Below are 20,768 nucleotides of genomic sequence, written 5' to 3' on the forward strand. Positions count from 1 at the left end.
TGGAACTGCTTACTTACTCATCATCTGTCTGACAAAACTGTAAACTTCAACAGAGCAGGGAACTTTTCTACCTTCTTTATTATTAGACCCTCAGCCCCACCATAGAGCCTAGAAGATTACAGGCAGTCAAGAAATACTGAACCATGCAAGCTATTATAATGTAAAATGGTTTGCAATACTGTGTGCGCCTTATTTGTTTACCTTCCTTACTCCTCTCGGAAAAGAGTTTTTATTACGCCTCTGTGCAATTACTTATCTACATATATGTTATACACAGGAATTTTGTACTTTAAAAGTGGTTGGATTCATTTTTCATTACTTATTTATATACAGAAAAAAAACAAAAATAATTGTATCTTCGCAGATTAAAAACTTACAACTTTTTCCCTCCCAAATTTGCAAGCGCAATAATATCTTACCTAGTTGCAATATCTTTATAGTGTCGCTGCAGGCCTTCACCACCAGCTTGAAATGGCGATAGAGTGGGTAACACAGCACCCTTCTTCCAAAAGACACCATGATTTCATGAACATTAGTCCAAGTCTGTGAAGTGACATTTTAATAAGCAGTCATTTCCATCAAATGTCACACAAACAAAAGCACACAATGAAATAGGAAGCTTTTCTCATTTAAAAGCTGTAAGTTCGGATCATTGTGATGCCAAGTAGAAGAGAAACATAAAACCATGAAATAAGATTATTTTCATATACCTTAAAATAAAACATAGAATCTTAGTTTTTCTAATTTCTCACACTATCAATACATCACAAATGTCACAAGAAAGCTTTTTAAAGTCCTAAGTATTTTAGATTCTTACAAATAAGAATCTAAAACACATGGCATTAACAAAATACAGATGCACATAAAGGATATTTTAAAATAATTTACATTTCATGTTTTTGTCATCTAGGGCTATTCAAGATGGCACACATCAAAAATGTAGAACTCACCGGGCACGGTGGCTCATGCCTGTAAAGCACTTTGGGACGCCAAAGCGGGTGGATCACCTGAGGTCAGGAGTTCAAAATCTGCCTGGCCAACAGGGCGAAATCCCGTCTCTACTAAAAATACAAAAATTAGCCAGGTGCGGTGACAGGCACCTGTAATCCCAGCTATTCAGGAGGCTGAAGCAGAGAATTGCTCAAACCTGGGAGGCAGAGGCTGCAGTGAGTCAAGATTATGCTACTGCACTCCAGCCTGGACAATACAGCAAGATTCCATCACAAAAAAAAAAAAAAAAAGTAGAACTCTTTAGTAAAGTATGTTCAACTTCCTCTCCTCGTTTTTTCTTTTCTTTTTTTTTTTTTTTTTTTTGCACTGGACATGGGTAATACAAGACATTTACTTGAGTAATTTGCTCTTGCTTATCAAACTGATTTCTACGGAAAAAAAGGTGTTCTATCTTGAATGGTATCAAACTGATAACATTAGCAATTCAAAACTTACTAAAAACACTAGACAACAGAAAATTTCCACAAAATTGTTTTTCGATAAACAAAGTATAAAAAATGTAAACCATATGTGAAACTTAAAACCAAGGGAGAAAGATAATTTACATGTACATTAATCCTTAAAACTATGAGAAATCTGATTAACACTGAGTATTTGACATAAAGAGAATTATGAACTTAAAAACCATAAATAGGTGAATTTTCATGTAGATTTTTAATAACTACACCACAAAATCATCCAGTCACCAACTACTTCCAACATATTAATAAATGCTAACACAGAAACCGATTCCTCTTATATGCTGATCATGGCAACATGAGGAACTCCAATGAAGCCTAGAGGGGAGCACTTTTCATCTTCAGTAGGCATACAAACTCCCCAGAGATCTTGCTACAAATTCTGGTTCTGATTCGGTGGGTGTGAGGTGGGACTGAAATGCTGTCTTTCTAATGAGCTCCCAGCTGAAGCCGCTGGTCAGGTTGTTGGTCCTTGAACCATTTTTGGAGTAGTAAGATTCTATAACGAAGTAAGTGTTTCAGTTCCTGTTTACATCTTACCTATTATTTTAACAAAGTGACGTCAATGAACCAACCTGGATTTTGCAACTTAAAAAATACTGGTTGTTTTCATTGATGATATAATCTTGATACTTTTTTAAAGTTTCTGCTTTTAATTACTGTTTTGATGCACAAGTTTGTTAAAAACTTATAAATTTAAAGATATTATCCTTTGGTATTTTTGGTGAGACCTGCACAACCATCTTTCAGAACACAGAAACAATTACTACCATACTAAAAGAGTTATCAAATGTAACCAGACTACATTTGAATTGCAGGACTTAAGATAAGTGATTTAAGCTATATGATCTAAGTTTCCTCACCTGTAAAACCTGCAACACTTACCTCACAGACTTACTGAGAACAGGTGAAGTTTTTCTTACATATACATATATATATATATATAAAAAACATATAAAAACATTATTTTTCGTGTGTGTGTGTGTGTGTTTATTCTTGGCATAGACCCTGATGGTCACTTATCACCTAGGTTTGCTTCCATCTTTGAGTTTCAAGCTCCAATAAATACATGCCAGCTTACAAACACACCTCTCACTCTGCCCCACATTCTTTCCCAACAAACCATGTCTCCATCCTCTCTCCGAAGTGTGTTTCCCTCCCCCAACTTCCAAAATACTCTACCTGGTTTCATTATCAGAATTTTATTAAAAAGATGGAAAACAAACTTGTACAATAGAGCTTCTATTTTTAAAAATTCAAGGAATTGCTTGAATTACCCCAAATGATGTAAAAACAACAAAAATAACTTCCTGAACAACAAACTCTAAACAACTGCAACTGGAAATCATACCTCAAACCAGCATAGTGTTGGACTCAGTTTCCTGATATTCCATGCAGATTCAACCTGTATTTGTTTTGGAGAAAAGAGTACCATCACATTAAAGGTAAAGTCATTTAAACAAACCAAAGAAATCCATTTTTTCAACCAGTGTCTGAGGATCACTGACATATGAGAACTAAGAAGTGTTCACAACTATAGAAAAATAATTATTTTGCTGATGCAGAGACTATCAGTGGGAAGTTTCTGTTTACTTTACTTGGGATTTTTGAAAATAAAACTTTTCTACTGATAAAAGTACCAGAACACAAGAGCAAATAACCAGGGGTTTTGAAACTAAAAGTTAAAGCAAAGTAATCCCTGCTTAATTTCTGTCCTTTTTCAACTAAGTTACATGCCTCCCAAACAATCCATAAATAATCTATCAAAGGAATCAAAGATAATGTTGAAGTATTACCTGTGGCACTTAAGAAGCTGCTAGAAAATTTGATCTTTCAGAGAATGCTGGTGAGAATAAGCACATTCTAGAGGAGGTCTCAAGTTGTAAGACTTGATGATTTTAAATACACAAATACAAGAATAAAAAATGGTAAATTTTTTCAAGTATACCTAAACACTCATCTTTTCAAGATTTAATATGAAGCATTTTTTGTCAAAGAAAACATTTTCTCCATTTACAGTATCTTTAAAAGATGAGTGAAAACCAAAAGTATTTTCAGATATATTAAGTAGCCTTAGCACACTCAATTAATAGTCATCTTGGAGTCAGACACAAACGTCAAGAGTCACCCTAGAAATTTTCAGAATCATGACAACAAAAAAATTGGTACACAGAAAATTCTAACTCTAATACCATCCTAGTGCCATAATGTTGAGTGAAAAAAGCAGGTTAAATAGTATATACGTTAGGACCCAAGGTAAATACACACAATATAGACACATGTGCACACTGAAAGAAGACTGGAAATAGATACATCGCTACGTAACAACGGTTATTTCTGATGACTAAAATTACAGGAAATCTTAATTATTTCCTTCGTTTGTATATTTTCCTTTACAATATGAATTATTTGTGTAATTCAAAAAAGGAAAGTTATGCTCAGATCAAAAATAACCTTTAGAGCGAGGACAATTATAAACAGCTGCAGCGCCACACTAACTAGAAAGGCTGTTTTTTGGTTTCCAGCCTTTTTAAATATACAATCAATGGTATAGGTGAAAAGGAAGTTTACAATATCAAATATGGTTTAAGAAGAAATACAATAAAGTCTATATTATTTTTTAAAAGATTAAGAAATAATTTACAAAAAGATTTACTTTTATAACATGATCCCTTTAAATAGCAAAAAAAGATATAATTCAGGTTTTAAAAAATCTGACTTACATATAATTTTTCAGAAATCCACATACTCTATGAATTGAGGGATTCGACACTTGCAGGTAAATACTAAGATTTCTCTATTTTGTAAAATGCCATATTTTGCATCTGCTGACTTCTGGCTGAGAGAAAGAATATAAATGGGTATGGTAGTTTACCCCCTGGCCAATGTGAAGTGTCATGTGACAGAGCACTTCTCTGGCCTAAAAGAGATGAGGGCTCAGAGTAGCCTTCCTCTCTACTCTCAGTTTTACTCCCTTAAACTTCCCTACTCTGCTATTTTGCAGAGACTAATCCCAAGAGAAAACTGAAAAAGACCGACTAAGCAATGTATGATTGCATGTGGGTACCCACCACCACCACCACCACCCCACACACGCAACCCTGCCGGGGGCATCCCCTGAATAACTAATCACCACCAGTTCTACTCTAGACAAGAAAGACTGATGCTTTAATGCAGTTTACTCAGCACAGTCATCTATGGCAACACGCACACATACAAGCACTTACATTCTTCTCTCCTTCCGTGACACGGGTTTCATAGCAATATGCCAGAAGGATATCAATCAAACTGTAGTACACTTGACGACAGGCTTTCTTGTCCAGCAGATAAGATTTATTGACAAATTTTCGTAGCTGATATTTCTCTTCTTCAGAAAAAGACACTAGAAGAAAACGCATTTAAAAATTAGATGTTTCATTCATTTTTGTAAATCCCCCAATGTGGAAGATTTGTCAAAATTAGAACTTTGATTATAGAAACTGAAATAAAAGTTATTTCTACTTAACTCTGGATATATAAATAACTTAAGTAGACGTCACAGTTTTAGTAAGAGCTGTGAGTCTGCTCAAATCCTAATAGGGCTGAATAAAGATTTTTTGAAATAATACCTAATCCTTAATTCCCAACCCTCCCTTTTTTGCCACACTGTTCTGTACTTAAGGTGTCTGAATGCCAGTTACTGACTTTAAAATTAAGATAACACATTTTGACAACAGAAAGCGCTAAAGTACACTGAAAATATTCATTATCCATTTGAAAGTTCTATACCAAGAAATAGGAATATTCCCAGATATTAATCAATTAAAATTGTTACATTTAAACTAAACTAAATTTCAATTCAAATTAATCCATTAAAATCTCATATTGTCTACCATATAAATCAAGTTTTACATATGACCACATCACATACATTAGACTTGTGGGACGAGACTGTTTCTTTACAACACGGTTCCTTTTTCCTTTTCTTCTTTTGCTTGGCACCCTCTCTCCACCTGAATATTCGTCAACAGCCTCTCACCCACTAAAAATCTAGTATATACCATTCCATAGTTTTCTCTACAGACATGTAATCATATACAGACACACAAGCATACATACTAGGGAGTTTGTACTTCCTACGCCCTCCCTTGACCCAAATAACTAGGTCATTTTTCTCCATCTAGCCCTTCTCACTCAACAATACCTCTGGCAAATCCCTAAAAGTCAACTGGTGTGTAACTAATTTTTGTAAAGGAGTATAATATTCCAAAACGTACCATGCTCTATCCAACCACTCCCCCTACTGATGGGCACTGACGTTGCTTCTAGCTTTCTGCCACTGCTAATAATGCTGCAATAAATATCCTTATCCTATGTCCTTGGATATTAGAGGCTTTATTTCCATAAAGTAGACTCTCGAGACTGGATTGACTGGGTTAAAAAAGTATCTGTTTTAGAAAGATACTTTACTTAAAGGCTACAATAACTCTCCTTTCTCACAGTCATGAATAGAAGTTCCTCTTCCTACACATACCTCCCACCTTCCCCTGGCAAGAAATGTAATAGCTTTTTTACAATCATTTCCAGGTTAATAAATTGAGTATAGCAGGCAGAATTCCAAGATGACCTCCAATGAGTCATATCACTATGTGGGGATGGAGCCTGTGATTTGCTTCTATCCAACAGAATACGGCCAGGCAATGGGACAGTCATTTCCATGATTACATTCCATTATTAGCAGACCAAAGCCAGGGACTCACCTGCTAGTTTTGAAGAAATGTCACACGGTGAAGTGAGAGAGCCTGTGAGAAGGCTATATGGCAGGGACCTGTAGGGGCCTCTAAGATCGAAGAGTGGCCCCCAGCTGACAGCCAGCAACGAAGTAGGGGCCTCAGTTCTGTATCTGCGAGGAACTAAATTCTGCCAACAATCATGTGAGACTGGAAGAAGACCTTGAGCTCCAGGAAACACAGCCTCCAACATTTGTTTTTTAAAAAAATAAGATGGGTATTTTTGGCTACAGCCTTGCAAGACCTTACACAGTGGACCCAGGTAAGCCAGGCCCAACTTCTGACTCGCGGAAACTGAGATCATGAACGTACACTGTGTGAAGCTTGTGATAATTTGTTATGCAGCAAAAGAGAACTAAAACAGTGACTTATCATTGTTATTTCACTTAGTATTTCTCCAAATGCTCAACTTTAAGCACTAGTTCCTTGGTTTGTAAGCAATCTGGATTTGCACTCTTATGAGTAACCCATTCGGATGTGTTTTGTCCAGTTTTTTCTTCCACTGGATGGCTTGTCTTGTCAAATTAAGAATCCTGTATATTATAGATATAAACCCTAATCATCTTTCCAAAGCTACCATATCTCTACAGACATGTAATCATATACAGACACACAAGCATACATACTAGGGAGTTTCTACTGACTTTGTTTATGGTACCTTTTGCCATTGAAGCATTTATTTTTCATGTAGTCAAATATGTCCATCTTTTTTTTTTTTTTAAGACAATATTCTGGATTTATAGCTTTAGTTAAGGTTTCCCCAATCCTTGAATTGTACATGAAGTCTCTTTAAGATTAAATTATCCATTAAGTGGAGGTATAGCATCATAAATAAAGGTCCTCATCCTGGTCTTCACATTGAGTAGACTGAGGAAAACGAGGAAGAGGAAGGCTTGGTTTTGCTATCTCAGGGGTGGCAGAGGCAAAAGAAAATCCCCATAAAAGCAGACCTATGCATTTCAAACATGTTTTGTTCAAGGGTCAACTGTGTTTAATTTAAAATTTACTAGATTTAATCAGTAAGACAGATAAACTGAGTGTTGACTGCCTCATTGGAGGACACATCTGAAGATTCCTTAATTTAAATAAAAGCTCTCAGTTCACTTTAAGCAATTTGATTTAAGGAAATGGCATGAAGGAACATACTCACTGCAGGAAGAAAGCATACCTGACAAAATATTTTAAGACTCCTGGTATTTAGCAAGAAGGTTTGAGACAGTATTCCCTTAGGTATGGTTTTTGAGATGTTCATTAATTTAGCTAATGGGAAAATGCCAGGTGTTCATGATATCTGACTAGAGAAATATCTTTATATCCTAGTTGACTAATAAAGATCCCTGCTCCCACATAATTCTCAATCACAAAGTAAGTTTGCCCAGAAACTATTTAGCAACATGTCAACTCTCCACATATTTATGCCTTCATTTTTAAGTAATCATACCTATCAATGCTTAATCATTTGTAAAAGTTGATCTAGGCAATGTAGGCTCTGATGTTACATTACGCACATGGAAGTGTTTCTACATTAGTCATTTTCAGTAACTGTGCACAGAAGAAAAACCTACTTGAATTATTCTTCTGAATTCTTGGATACTAGGAGCTGTTAGACTTTCCCTAAAACACTTCCACCTTTTACTGAGCATTTATAAGTTCCATTGTGGCCTACTTCATTAATAATACACAAATGCATTTAAATTCTGAAATTCAAGCAAAGAAATCAGAGATGATAAATAACAATAACAACAAACCAGGAAATCACTAGAGAAACCAAAAGTCTGAGCTCCCTAAGGCCTTTTTTATTAGAGCTATAAATCATATCACCCAAAGGGGAACTTGGGGGAAGTTTGCACACAATCAAGTCTAACCTAGCAGCAGTACTGGAAATAACTACAGATGCAGTGCCAACAATGCTTGGATGATTGCCACCATGAGTAACATTTGTCAAGCATTTATATGACTTAGCTACACTACAAAGCAGCTTTGCCATATAGTTCACAATGTTTTGGTTAATTATACTTTTAAAAACAATCTCCAGTGAAATAAAAGTCAGTTGAACTCAGTACATTTGAGGAGGAAACTGGTACTCGAGCATTGAAGCAAATGGCCGAGGACCACCTCCCAACATCAAAACGCCACCAATATGTCTGAAGGCTGCAAAGGGACTCTCATCAAAATGGAAAGATGTCTGCAAGGTAGTCACTTTTCTCTCCTAAATATTTTCTAATTTTGTTATTTTTAAATCCTCCCTTCCTCTCTAAATCCCCCTCCCAAACATCCCTCTTATCTAGGTCAACAATTAAATCACAAAGGATCTCGATGCTCTCAGAGTAATGCACATCTGTCTATTACATTGTACATTCACTGGAACCAGATCAAGGGAACCAGAAAAAATTGTGCTGCATTCAAACCTTCAGCCTAAATGGGTAGCCCTGCAGTGCTACAACTTTTAAAGTTGACACTGACAGTTATCTCTACAAACACTGAAGGGCTCACTGGTGCCAAACAGGATGTCCCTGCTAGGAAGTTCATTGACTATAAATGTTATGTGGTGTCATAACATGCAATAACGTGCCAAGACTTTGGAGCTTCAGATTAACCACTGAAAGACAACATGGGAAATGCGGTAAGTTCATCCTCATGAAACCAGAGCTCAGGGGAAGCATAGCGTTTAACACTTCCATTTACAAGCCTTTGGGGAGGAAAATCTGGATCACTACAAAGCTGGAGAAAAGTCTCCCTGTTGTAACTCAGGGCTGTGATGAAAATGACAAGAATTACAACCAAGGGAGAAAGAGAGGGAGCAAAGTTCACCACCTAAGGCTTATCTGGAATTCAAAGCAATCTAGGTTAATATTTTATGATACAGAACAAATCAAAGGTACACCCCTCACCTGCACTGTTATATCTGCCTGGCAACACCTGATGAGGAGGTGTTAAACAGACAACAGCCCACAGCTATGACACAAGGAGGAAGAAGGCCAGAGAGGCAAAGAACAAAGAGGAAGAGGGGAAAAGGTACAGCAGCAGGCACCGCAGGTAAGCAGAAAACTGTGAGGTTTATTTCTTGGTTTATTTCTTTTCCCCCATATTTTATCCTGGCTCAACACACTTCAATTTATTCCTCCAATTCTGAATGCCTCAAATATTTGAACCAGAATTTTTTAAATGAGAGAGAAATTTTGTTAACAAGGAACTTTTCCTTAAAGCTTTCTAAATGTATAAAAATTGTAATTTCACAGAGAAACTAACCAACTCCTGGCTCTCCTGTGACTGATTTTACTCTATAATAATAATTTCTAACATTTACAGGATTTTAAATATAACGTTTCATTCAATCTCAGGACAACTCTGAGGCAGGTACAGGATTTCCACAGCAACCCAAAGGTGCAAGATCATATCGCAAGCATGTGGTGGAACAAGAAGTCCAACCCCAAGCCTACATTGAGTTTATATCTTATATTTGGTATTATTAGAAGAGACACTCTGTTCAACACAAAGCTCAAGTTCTTCTACCTTAGATCACATGTCCTTGCTATTTTTAAAGGTGGTTTTTAGAATGAATCATCATAATGGCTTTGCAGACTATGACTGTTCCTGATGCACCAGCCTGGCTATCAGCCATGGGTCAGATGAAGGGTCAGGAGGGCAGGTGGTTAAAAGGACTGGGTGGCTTGATCTCCTGCTAAAATTACACAGAGAAGACTAACTCAAAGCATTGCTGACACAGAAAACTGGACTGAGAATAAGCTACAATTTATCAAAGTAGAGCAAGTTAGAATTTAAATCAAAGGGAATGCCTTCTCTTGATTTTTAGGGCCACTAGCTCACCCTGGTGGACAGAAAACTCAACTACGCAACCATCAATTTTCTCCCACACCACTCATTAAAATACTGTGCAAAAATTAGGGAAACTGACTCAAACCAATTGATATACTAGATGATTTAAGTTTGCTCAAACTTTATGACCAGATCTATCTAGCATATACAGTTAACTATCTAAATTGTGTTAGCAATCCTAAACCTGAAAATGTGCCTATATATACACATAGAACGTGAGAAGTCTGAAAGCTGCTTAAACTCAAATATAAAAGTCAGGATTTGTTGAAAACGACAATAAATCTATAACAAGAGTCACTATAATGAGCTTCTGTGATGCACTAAAGCTAATCCTCTTTTTTCTAAAATATTATAGTAGCAATGTTTTGATCTGGTAGAAATCACCTAAACTTTAATAAAACTTAACCATAAAAATATTTATTACAATATTTATAGATATTTATTGAGTACCTTTGTATAACAGGCACTATACTAGACACTGAAAAAATAGCAGATAACAGGTTATTGCATTGATATGCAGAAAATAAAAAACTGTGATGCATTAGAGACCCTGCAGCTACTTCAGAATGAGTGGTCAAAGAAAGTCACTATATATATTATTTGCAACTGCAGAAAGCAGGAAATCACCCAAATGTCCACCAGTTGTAAACAGCCCAAATATCCATCAATCATGAAAAAAAATCCAACGGGATACTAGGTAATCATGAAAAGCTTCAAGTAGATCTGTACATACTGATATGGAAGATGTGCAACACACTACAAATTGAAAACAACAAGGTACGAACCAGGTATACGTGAGTCTATGTGTAGACATTTCTAAAAGCAACTATTTAGATGTGGGAATATATATTTCTAAAATATCCCCAAAATTACTAATAGTGATTACTTCTGGGAAGAGGAACTTGAGGTGGAAAAAGTCTATATTCCATTCAGTATTCTTCAGAATGTACATATGTGTGTATTCTTTCCATTTAAACATTGAAATTTTATTTTTAATATGTAAATAAAAGCCAAATCAGTGTGACAGAAAACATGGGTGTTCTTTCCTTGATCTGTCTGCAAATGTTATATTTCTAATGTATAGTCTTAATATATCAACGCTGTACTTAGACAAGGTGGTAATAACATGTCCATCTAGGTCTTTTCCCACCTGGGTCTTTTCCCCCCATTACTAATACTCAAATGTCCTTACCAAAGAAGAATGTTCATACCTCTTAAGCAGGTTATTGAGAAACTACAAATGTCCTGTGTGATCATATCCCTAAATTTAGGTTTTAAAAAATAATTAATTGTAAAAGAACTCCAATGATTCTAAAGGAAAACATACTTCAAAAGAATTTTCCAACACAAATAAGCCTAATTACTTAGTGGCATGTTCCAGTCAGAGGCAAAGACGTCATTTCCAAAACTAGCAATTCAAACTCATATTTTAACATTATAAGGCAATTACATCTATATGCTTAATAATATGGAAGGCAGTAAATGTGGTACATACACCATGAGATTTTAAAATGAAACAAATTAGCCGAATTTGAGTTTCTTACCTAATGCAGCATGGTTTTCTTCCTCCTGACTCTTTTCCAAAAAGGCCTTCATTTTTGAATATTTGTCAATCCACCAAGGATTATATTTCAAAATCTGTTCAATCGCCTCATCTTCAAAAAAGTCAGCTCTAGGAAAAAACATTGAAAGAACTTATTATACTGGCTTTTACTTTTTAACATTTTATCTTAACTCATATTTGTACCAGAAATACAGATTTTTAATTCAAAGTACATTTCAAGGAAAGACTGAACACTATATTTACTTTCTTTGTAGTTACCAACCACAAACATAAGTTACTTATCATAAAACAAAAGTAAGTATCTGATTAAAGGGATATATAAGATTTCTGATCTTTTTTGTTGTTGTTGTTAACTTTTTTAAAAAGAGATGGGTCTCACTCTGTCATTCAGGCTAGAGTACAGTAGCATGATCGCAGCTCACTGCAGCCTCAAACTCCTGGGGTCAAGCAATCCTCCTGTCACAGCCTCTCAAGCAGCTATGACTATAGGCACGTGCTACTGAGACTGGCTAATTTCTTTTTTTTTTTTATAGAAACAGGGTCTTGCTTCCTTGCCCAGACAGGTCTTAAACTCTCAGCCTCAAGTGATCCTCCCACCACAGCCTCCCAAAGTGTGCTGGGATTACAGGCTTGACCCACTGTGTCCAACCTCTGATCTCTTTAAATAGAAGGTACGTAGAAGACTGGTCCTACCCTGAAGTCCCATCCCATATTCAATGATGTGAAATGAAGCAAATCTGAAGACACACTGGAATGAAATCTAGCACTTGTGCTAGGTCTGCAAGTACCACAGACTTCAGTAAAATTTCAATAAAGGAAAAAATTTTTGAACTCAACCAGCAAAGAAAAACAAGCAGATGAGTAGGAAATTCAGGATACTGCATCTCCGCAAAGACGCTAAAAGGGGCTATACACACACACACACACACACACACACACACACACCATTTTTGGCATGTGCACTCATATTTTCTACCAAGATACAATCTATTTTATTAAGATATGAATTTTAACAGTTCCTTAAATTACTGAAGAAGATAAAAGCAACATTTGTAGAGAACAGAAAGTTAATTTTCCCGTACTCTACATTCCTGTTTTAATTAGAAAAATAACAGCCACATTCAAAATATACCTGTCACTTTTAGAGGACACTTATTTAGAAATGATTCTATCTTGCATTCAAAGTTGGAAACTGGTATTCTTGGGAAAAGCATTAACAAAGTATAACTCAATGGTGAAAATTTTATTTATATTTTAGTTAACCAGAAACTCAAGGAATTGGTTGCTTTGATACACTGAATTTTCTAACTGATAGTTTTACAACCTTAGACACTTGAAGTTCCCTTTCAACTGAGATACTGAAATCGTTTAAAAATTAGAAAGATCACAGACAACTTACGGAGTTCTTTGTATGTTCCAGGCACTGCACCAAAAGCTTTGCATCCATTATTTCCTTGAATCTTCACACCATCACTATGAGCATGGGGTACTATTAATACCATCATTTTACAAAGGTAGAAACTGAGGCTCAGAAAAGTTTTGTAGCTTGGCCAAGTTCAGAGAACAAGTAAAAAGCATAGCTAGGATGTAGACCTACTTAACTCTTACTCCAGATTCCAAGCTCTTAACCAAATAAATATTCCATTTTTATATAGGAGGAAATAAAGTACATATTACACAAAACTGAACAGCTAATATCTTGAAATAGGAATTGTCAGTAACTATTTCTGACAGGTGCACAGACATGGGAGACTAAGACAAAATAGCTGCTTCATAAACTAATCCTGCTAAGCCTATTTTCTTCTTAGCTATCTCTTTCTCCTTAAAGTGAAGGAACTCTTTTGAATTGAGGTTCTACTATAAACTCATCCACAAATCAGAACGTGAGCTTTTTTCCAGGAAATGAATTTTAAATGGATAAACAATAATCAATGACTAACATGCTAAATAAGTCATTCATTCAACAGAAAGTATTGACATTGTGCCACGTTCCATGTTCCATGTTAGGCACTAGGGTTCCACTGCTGACAAGACACAGACAGTCCTGGCCCTCACACAACTTACAATCCCATGGGAGAGTCAAACAATTACAATATAGCAAAATGCTATGACATAACAGCAGTGTAAGATTCTAGGGCAAAATAAATTAGAATGACAGGCAAGGACCCTGGAGGATATAATATCTAAACCAACGGTGGAATGACAAAGAACAGTTAACCAGAGGAAGAGGGGTAGGAGAGAGTATTCTGTGATGAAAAACTGGTTGGCAAAGGCTAGAAAACAAGAAGGCACATTTAAGGGGAAAAAAAGTCGAAAGAAGCTGAAAATAATATAGTGGCAACCACCTTGTAAGCCATATCTAAGAAATCTCAAAGATTATCCCTACCAACTAAACACTTAAAAGCTTTGCACATAGGGGAATGACACTGGCATGGTTTAGAAACATCACTCTTATTGCAGCCTGGAGAATGATTTAAAGGGAGAAAGTCTGGAGAAGCAGACATAATGGTGGCCTAGAATAACATAGTGGCAGTAGACACACAGCAAAGTGGATGAATCTGACCTACATGTAGATGGCAGAACCCTCAGGATGCAGGGAACGAGGAGCTCAAGGAGTGAAAAATGACACAGAGAATTCTGGCCTCCATAACTCAGTGGACAACAGTGTCCTTCATTGAGACAGGGACATAGGAAGGAAGCTAACAGATATGAGTGAGAAATAAAGACCCCTGCTTGGGATAGGTTGAGTCTGACATGCCTTTTCTTAGGATTTACAAACATCCCGTCCAATAGGTAGGTGGACATACAAGTCTGATGCTCAAGAGAGAGATATGGGAGTCATAAGCAGTTAAATCAAGAGGAGGATAAAATTGCCCAGGAAGAACTGGCACAGTGAGAGAAAAGGGCCTTGGACACCACAGCGCGGAGGACACCAAAGGCAAGAGTAGAGGAGCCCATCTGAAAAGATGCTGTTTTCCTCCCCAAGGGACCACGATGAAGGGAAAAAGAAAACTGGCTTGGAAACATGGTATTTCTACCACCTCCATCCCCCTCCCCACCAAAAACACCTCCAAAATGTTTGATTATTTTGAGTAAAATTTCACTAACACAGTCCTAGTAATCCAAACTGTGCTGGTCTATGCTTGACATTGTCCATGAATTAAGAGTTTCATGAACAAGCGCTGATGGTGACTAATATTTTACTTTTCATAATAAATTACTTCCAAGTTCTGTCTGTTTTTTCATTTGAGATCTCAATTTTTTTTCAAGATTTTTAAGGTCACAAATTGAACAAGCATTCACTGAATGCCCTCTACGTGCGTCGTCAGGAAGATGAAGATCTGTAAAATTCACTTCCTGCCCTTAAAGACTCCACAATTTAATGAGAACCAGGTACACAAATACAGAACATTATAAAACAATGTGGTAAAAACAAGATAAACTGTAACAGGGGAACACTGAGGTGGGCTTCCTAAGCCAGTCTAACAGGGCGAGTGCATGGGAGAAACAATGAGCCTAGTCTGAAGAGATAAGAACCACTATTCAGGCAATGTGGGGTCAGGGGAAATAAATGGCAAAGGGATACCATGATAAAAGGAAACATATGAGAAGCAGTGTGGGCTGGGCGTGGTGGCTCATGTCTGTAATTACAACACTTTGGGAGGCCAAGGTGGGTGAATCACGTGAGGTCAGGAGTTTGAGACCAGCCTGGCCAACATGGTGAAACCCTATCTCTATTAAAAACACAAAAGTTAGCCAGGCATGGTGGTGCAGGCCTGTAAGCTCAGCTACTCAGGAGGCTGAGGTGGGAGAATCACTTGAACCTGGGAGGCAGAGGCCATGGTGAGCTGAGATCGCACCACTGCACTACAACCTAGGCAACAGAGCAAGACTCCGTCTCAAAAAAAAAGAGAGAAAAGCAGTGTGGTACAGGTGGGGAAATGCAAACATTCATCATTGTTGAGGCGTAAAACGTGAGCAGGGAGTGGCAAAAGTGAAGCTACAGAAGTAGGCAGGGTCCAGATCACAGAGAACTTGCAATGACACACAAAGGAGTTAGGTACTTTAAGCAGAAGAGCATCAAGGACAGGGTTCAGTAGATTTTCATTTTCAGCATGTAAGACATCATACTAATGGTTCATGGTTGATGGATCTGAAGTAGCCCGGACTAGCAGCAGAGATGCCAGTTAGGCAGTTAGTGAGTGCTGCACTAAACCAGACACAGATGAGGGCCAGAAATTGATGAAATGGAAAAAAAATGGAAAAAAAAAATACTACAGAGATGAATGGTACAACTTCAGAATTGATTGAATGTGTGGGATAAGAGAAAAAGCAAAGATGAATCCCCGCTTTCTAATCTGGGTGACTAGAGTGAAAAATGGGGCATCAACCAAGTTAGAAAATTCACAAAGACTTTAGAGGTAAAATGATGAGTTCAATTTTGGACATGTTGAAACAGAGAAGTCAGTGGGATACCGAGTCTCTCTCTAACCCTTCAATCTGCTTCTTCCTCATAGCACTTAATCAAAATAAAAATAGTGTCTACTTCCTCCACTACAATGGAAGTCCCATGGACAACACAGAGATTGAGATCTTGCCATATGCACCACGGTGTCCTTGGTATCTGTGACACTGCTTAGCATGTAGTTCATTCAGACAAATATTTGTTGAACAAATAAATACATAAATGAAAGAATGGATACATAAAATTGTATTCTAATGCTTTTTCTCAAGTTCTGTGTTTTGAATTGAGAGCCACCTCAGAAGCATGTGATCCTGCTCCCAGTCTTCCAATTACTATTTATTGTCTTAATATCCACTCAATAAATCCAAGAGTTTAATCAATATACCATCTTCTTTCACAAATTTAGAGTAATGAAAAATTATCGCAATTTAAAACAGTACCACAAATGGTATAAGATCATTTTTGTTCCTTTTCTTATCTCACAGATGTTTAGAACACTGACTAAATTCTTGTGCTTCCTTCCAAAGAAAGAGGCAAGATTTTAAGACCTTATTAATGTAAAATGTATGCCAACAATTTAAAAACTATTGGGGAAGAAGAAAACCAAACATTATCAGCAAGAGAAATATGAATACTTGGCTATAATAATAAGCAATGAGGAATGACTATTAAGAAATGCTAGGCCGGGCACAATGCCTCAAGCCTGTAATCCCAGCACTTTGGGAGGCCGAGATGGGCAGATCACGATGTCAGGAGATCGAGACCATCCTGGCTAACATGGTGAAACCCCGTCTCTACCAAAAAATACAAAAAATTAGTTGGGCGCGGTGGCGGGCACCTGTAGTCCCAGCTACTCGGGAGGCTGAGGCAAGAGAATGGCATAAATCCAGGAGGCGGAGCTTGCAGTGAGCTGAGATCTGGCCACTGCACTTCAGCCTGGGCGACAGAGCGAGACTCCGTCTCAAAAAAAAAAAAAAAAGAAATGCTTCAAGAGGGTGGTTCCATGATGGGTGGTTCCATGATGGCCAAAAAGGAACAGCTCCAGTTTACAGCTCCCAGCGTGAGTGACACAGAAGACAGGAGATTTCTGCATTTCCAACTGAGGTACCAGGTTCATCTCACTGGGGTTTGTTGGACAGTGGGTGCAGCTCACCGAGCATAAGCCAAAGCAGGGCGAGGCATCTCTCACCCGGGAAGCACAAGGGGTCAGGGAATTCCCTTTTCCTAGCCAAGGGAAACTGTGACAGACAGCACCTGGAAAATCGGGTCACTCCCACCCTAATACTGCGCTTTTCCAACAGTCTCAGCAAATGGCACACCAGGAGATTATATCCCCGAGTTTGGCTCGGAGCATCCCACGCCCACGGAGCCTTGCTCATTGCTAGCTAAGCAGTCTGAGATCGAACTGCAAGGCAGCAGAGAGGCTGGCGGAAGGGCACCCGCCACTGCTGAGGCTTGAGTAGGTAAACAAAGCGACCAGGAAGCTCGAACTGGGTGGAGCCCACCGCAGCTCAAGGAGGCCTACCTGCCTCTGTAGACTCCACCTTTGGGGGCAGGGCATAGCCGAACAAAAGGCAGCAGAAACCTCTGCAGACTTAAATGTCCCCATCTGACAGCTTTGAAGAGAGTAGCGGTTCTCCCAGCACAGGGTTTGAGATCTGAGAATGGGCAGACTGCCTCCTCAAGTTGGTCCCTGACCCCCAAGTAGCCTAATTGGGAGGCACCCCCCAGTAGGGTCAGACTGACACCTCACATGGCCGGGTACCCCTCTGAGACGAAGCTTCCAGAGGAACGATCAGGCAGCAACATTTGCTGTTCAGCAATATTCGCTGTTCTGCAGCCTCCGCTGCTGATACCCAGGCAAACAGGATCTGGAGTGGACCTCTAGCAAACTCCAACAGACATGCTGCTTAGGGTCCTGACTGTTAAAAGGAAAACTAACAAACAGAAAGGATGTCCACACCCAAATCCCATCTGTACGTCACCATTATCAAATATCAAAGGTAGATAAAACCACAAAGATGGGAAAAAAAACAGAGCAGAAAAGCTGAAAATTCTAAAAATCAGAGCACCTCTCCCCCTCCAAAGGAACGCAGCTCCTCGCCAGCAATGGAACAAAGCTGGACGGAGAATGACTTTGATGAGTTGAGAGAAGGAGGCTTCAGACGATCAAACTTCTCCAAGCTAAAGGAATAAGTTCAAACTCATCGCAAAGAAGCTAAAAACCTTGAAAAAACATTAGATGAATGGCTAACTAGAACAAACAGCATAGAGAAGACCTTAAATGACCTGATGGAGCTGAAAACCATGGCACAAGAACTACATAACAAATGCACAAGCTTCAGTAGCTGATTCGATCAACTGGAAAAGGGTATCAGTAATTGAAGATCAAATAAATGAAATGAACCAAGAAGAGAAGTTTAGAGAAAAAAGAGTAAAAAGAAACAAACAAAGCCTCCAAGAAATATGGGACTATGTGAAAAGACCAAATTTACGTCTGATTGGTGTACCTGAAAGTGACGGGGAGAATGGAACCAAGCTGGAAAACACTCTGCAGGATATTATCCAGGAGAACTTCCCCAACCTAGCAAGGCAGGCCAACATTCGAATTCAGGAAATACAGAGAACGTCACAAAGGTACTCCTTGAGAAGAGCAACTCCAAGACACATAATTGTCAGATTCACCAAAGTTGAAATGAAGGAAAAAATGTTAAGGGTAGCCAGAGAGACAGGTCGGGTTACCCACAAAGGGAAGCCCATCAGACTAATAGCGGATCTCTCAGCAGAAGCTCCACAAGGCAGAAGAGAGTGGGGGCCAATATGCAACATTCTTAAAGAAAAGAATTTTCAACCCAGAATTTCATATCCAGCCAAACTAAGCTTCATAAGTGAAGGAGAAATAAAATCCTTTACAGACAAGCAAATGCTGAGAGATTTTGTCACCACCGGGCCTGCCCTACAAGAGCTCCTAGGAAGCACTAAACATGGGAAAGAACAACCGGTACCAGCCACTGCAAAAACATGCCAAATTGTAAAGACTCGATGCTAGGAAGAAATTGCATCAACTAATGAGCAAAATAACCAGCTAACATCATAATGACAGGATCAAATACACACATAACAATGTTAATCTTAAATGTAAATGGGCTAAATGCCCCAATTAAAAGACACAGACTGGCAAATTGGATAGAGTCAAGACCCACCAGTGTGCTGTATTCAGGAGACACATCTCACGTGCAGAGACACACATAAGCTCAAAATAAAGGGATGGAAGAAGATCTACCAAGCAAATGGAAAACAAAAAAAGGCAGGAGTTACAATCCTAGTCTCTGATAAAACAGACTTTAAACCAACAAAGATCAAAAGAGACAAAGAAGGCCATTACATAATGGTAAAGGGATCAATTCAACAAGAAGAACTAACTATCCTAAATACATATGCACCCAATACAGGAGCACCCAGATTCATAAAGCAAGTCCTTAGAGACCTACAAAGAGACTTAGATTCCCATACAATAATAATGGGAGATTTCAACACCCCACTGTCAACATTAGACAGATCAACAAGACAGAAGGTTAACAAGGATATCCAGGACTTGAACTCAGCTCTGCGCCAAGCAGACCTAATAAACATCTACAGAACTCTCCACCCCAAATCAATAGAATAGACATTCTTCTCAGCACCACATCACACTTACTCCAAAATTGACCACATAATTGGAAGTAAAGCACTCCTCAGCAAATGTAAAAGAACAGAAATTATAAGAAACTGTCTCTCAGACCACACTGCAATCAAACTAGAATTCAGGACTAACAAACTCAATCAAAACCGCTCAACTACATGGAAACTGAACAACCTGCTCCTGAATGACTACTGGGTACATAACGAAATGAAGGCAGAAATAAAGATGTTCTTTGAAACCAACGAGAACAAAGACACAACATACCAGAATCTCTGGGACACATTTAAAGCAGTGTGTAGAGGGAAATTTACAGCACTAAAATGCCCACAAGAGAAAGCAGGAAAGATCTAAAATTGACAGCCTAACATCACAATTAAAAGAAGTAGAGAAGCAAGAGGAAACACATTCAAAAGCTAGCAGAAGGCAAGAAATAACTAAGATCAGAGCAGAACTGAAGGAGATAGAGACACAAAAAACCCTCCAAAAAATCAATGAATCCAGGACCTGGTTTTTTGAAAAGATCAACAAAATTGATAGACCGCTAGCAAGACTAATAAAGAAGAAAACAGAGAAGAATCAAATAGACGCAATAAAAAATGATAAAGGGGATATCATCACCAATCCCACAGAAATACAAACTACCATCAGAGAATACTATAAACCCCTCTACGCAAATAAACTAGAAAATCTAGAAGAAATGGATAAATTCCTGGACACATACAATCTCCCAAGACTAAACCAGGAAGAAGTTGAATCCCTGAATAGACCAACAACAGGCTCTGAAATTGAGGCAATAATTAATAGCCTACCAATCAAAAAAAGTCCAGGACCAGACAGATTCACAGCCGAATTCTACCAGAGGTACAAGGAGGAGCTGCTACCATTCCTTCTGAAACTATTCCAATCAACAGAAAAAGAGAGAATCCTCCCTAACTCATTTTATGATGCCAGCATCATCCTGATACCAAAGCCTGGCAGAGAA

At 38.1% G+C, this 20,768-nt stretch overlaps 1 protein-coding gene across 1 annotated transcript in view; it reads right to left on the bottom strand.

Annotated features, from left to right (window-relative positions):
* Window positions 1–20,768, bottom strand: part of SHQ1 (SHQ1, H/ACA ribonucleoprotein assembly factor) — a 106,527-nt gene that overhangs the window by 65,753 nt on the left and 20,006 nt on the right. Inside the window, exons 6-9 of the mRNA XM_050781354.1 lie at window positions 11,620–11,747; window positions 4,697–4,851; window positions 2,821–2,874; window positions 420–543 (exon numbers count right to left, since the gene is read on the bottom strand). Coding sequence (XP_050637311.1) covers window positions 420–543; window positions 2,821–2,874; window positions 4,697–4,851; window positions 11,620–11,747 — 461 coding nt within the window. The remainder of the gene's footprint in view (window positions 1–419; window positions 544–2,820; window positions 2,875–4,696; window positions 4,852–11,619; window positions 11,748–20,768) is intronic.

Source organism: Macaca thibetana, chromosome 2 (assembly GCF_024542745.1).
Source record: "Macaca thibetana thibetana isolate TM-01 chromosome 2, ASM2454274v1, whole genome shotgun sequence".
In the NCBI taxonomy this organism is placed as follows: domain Eukaryota; kingdom Metazoa; phylum Chordata; class Mammalia; order Primates; family Cercopithecidae; genus Macaca; species Macaca thibetana.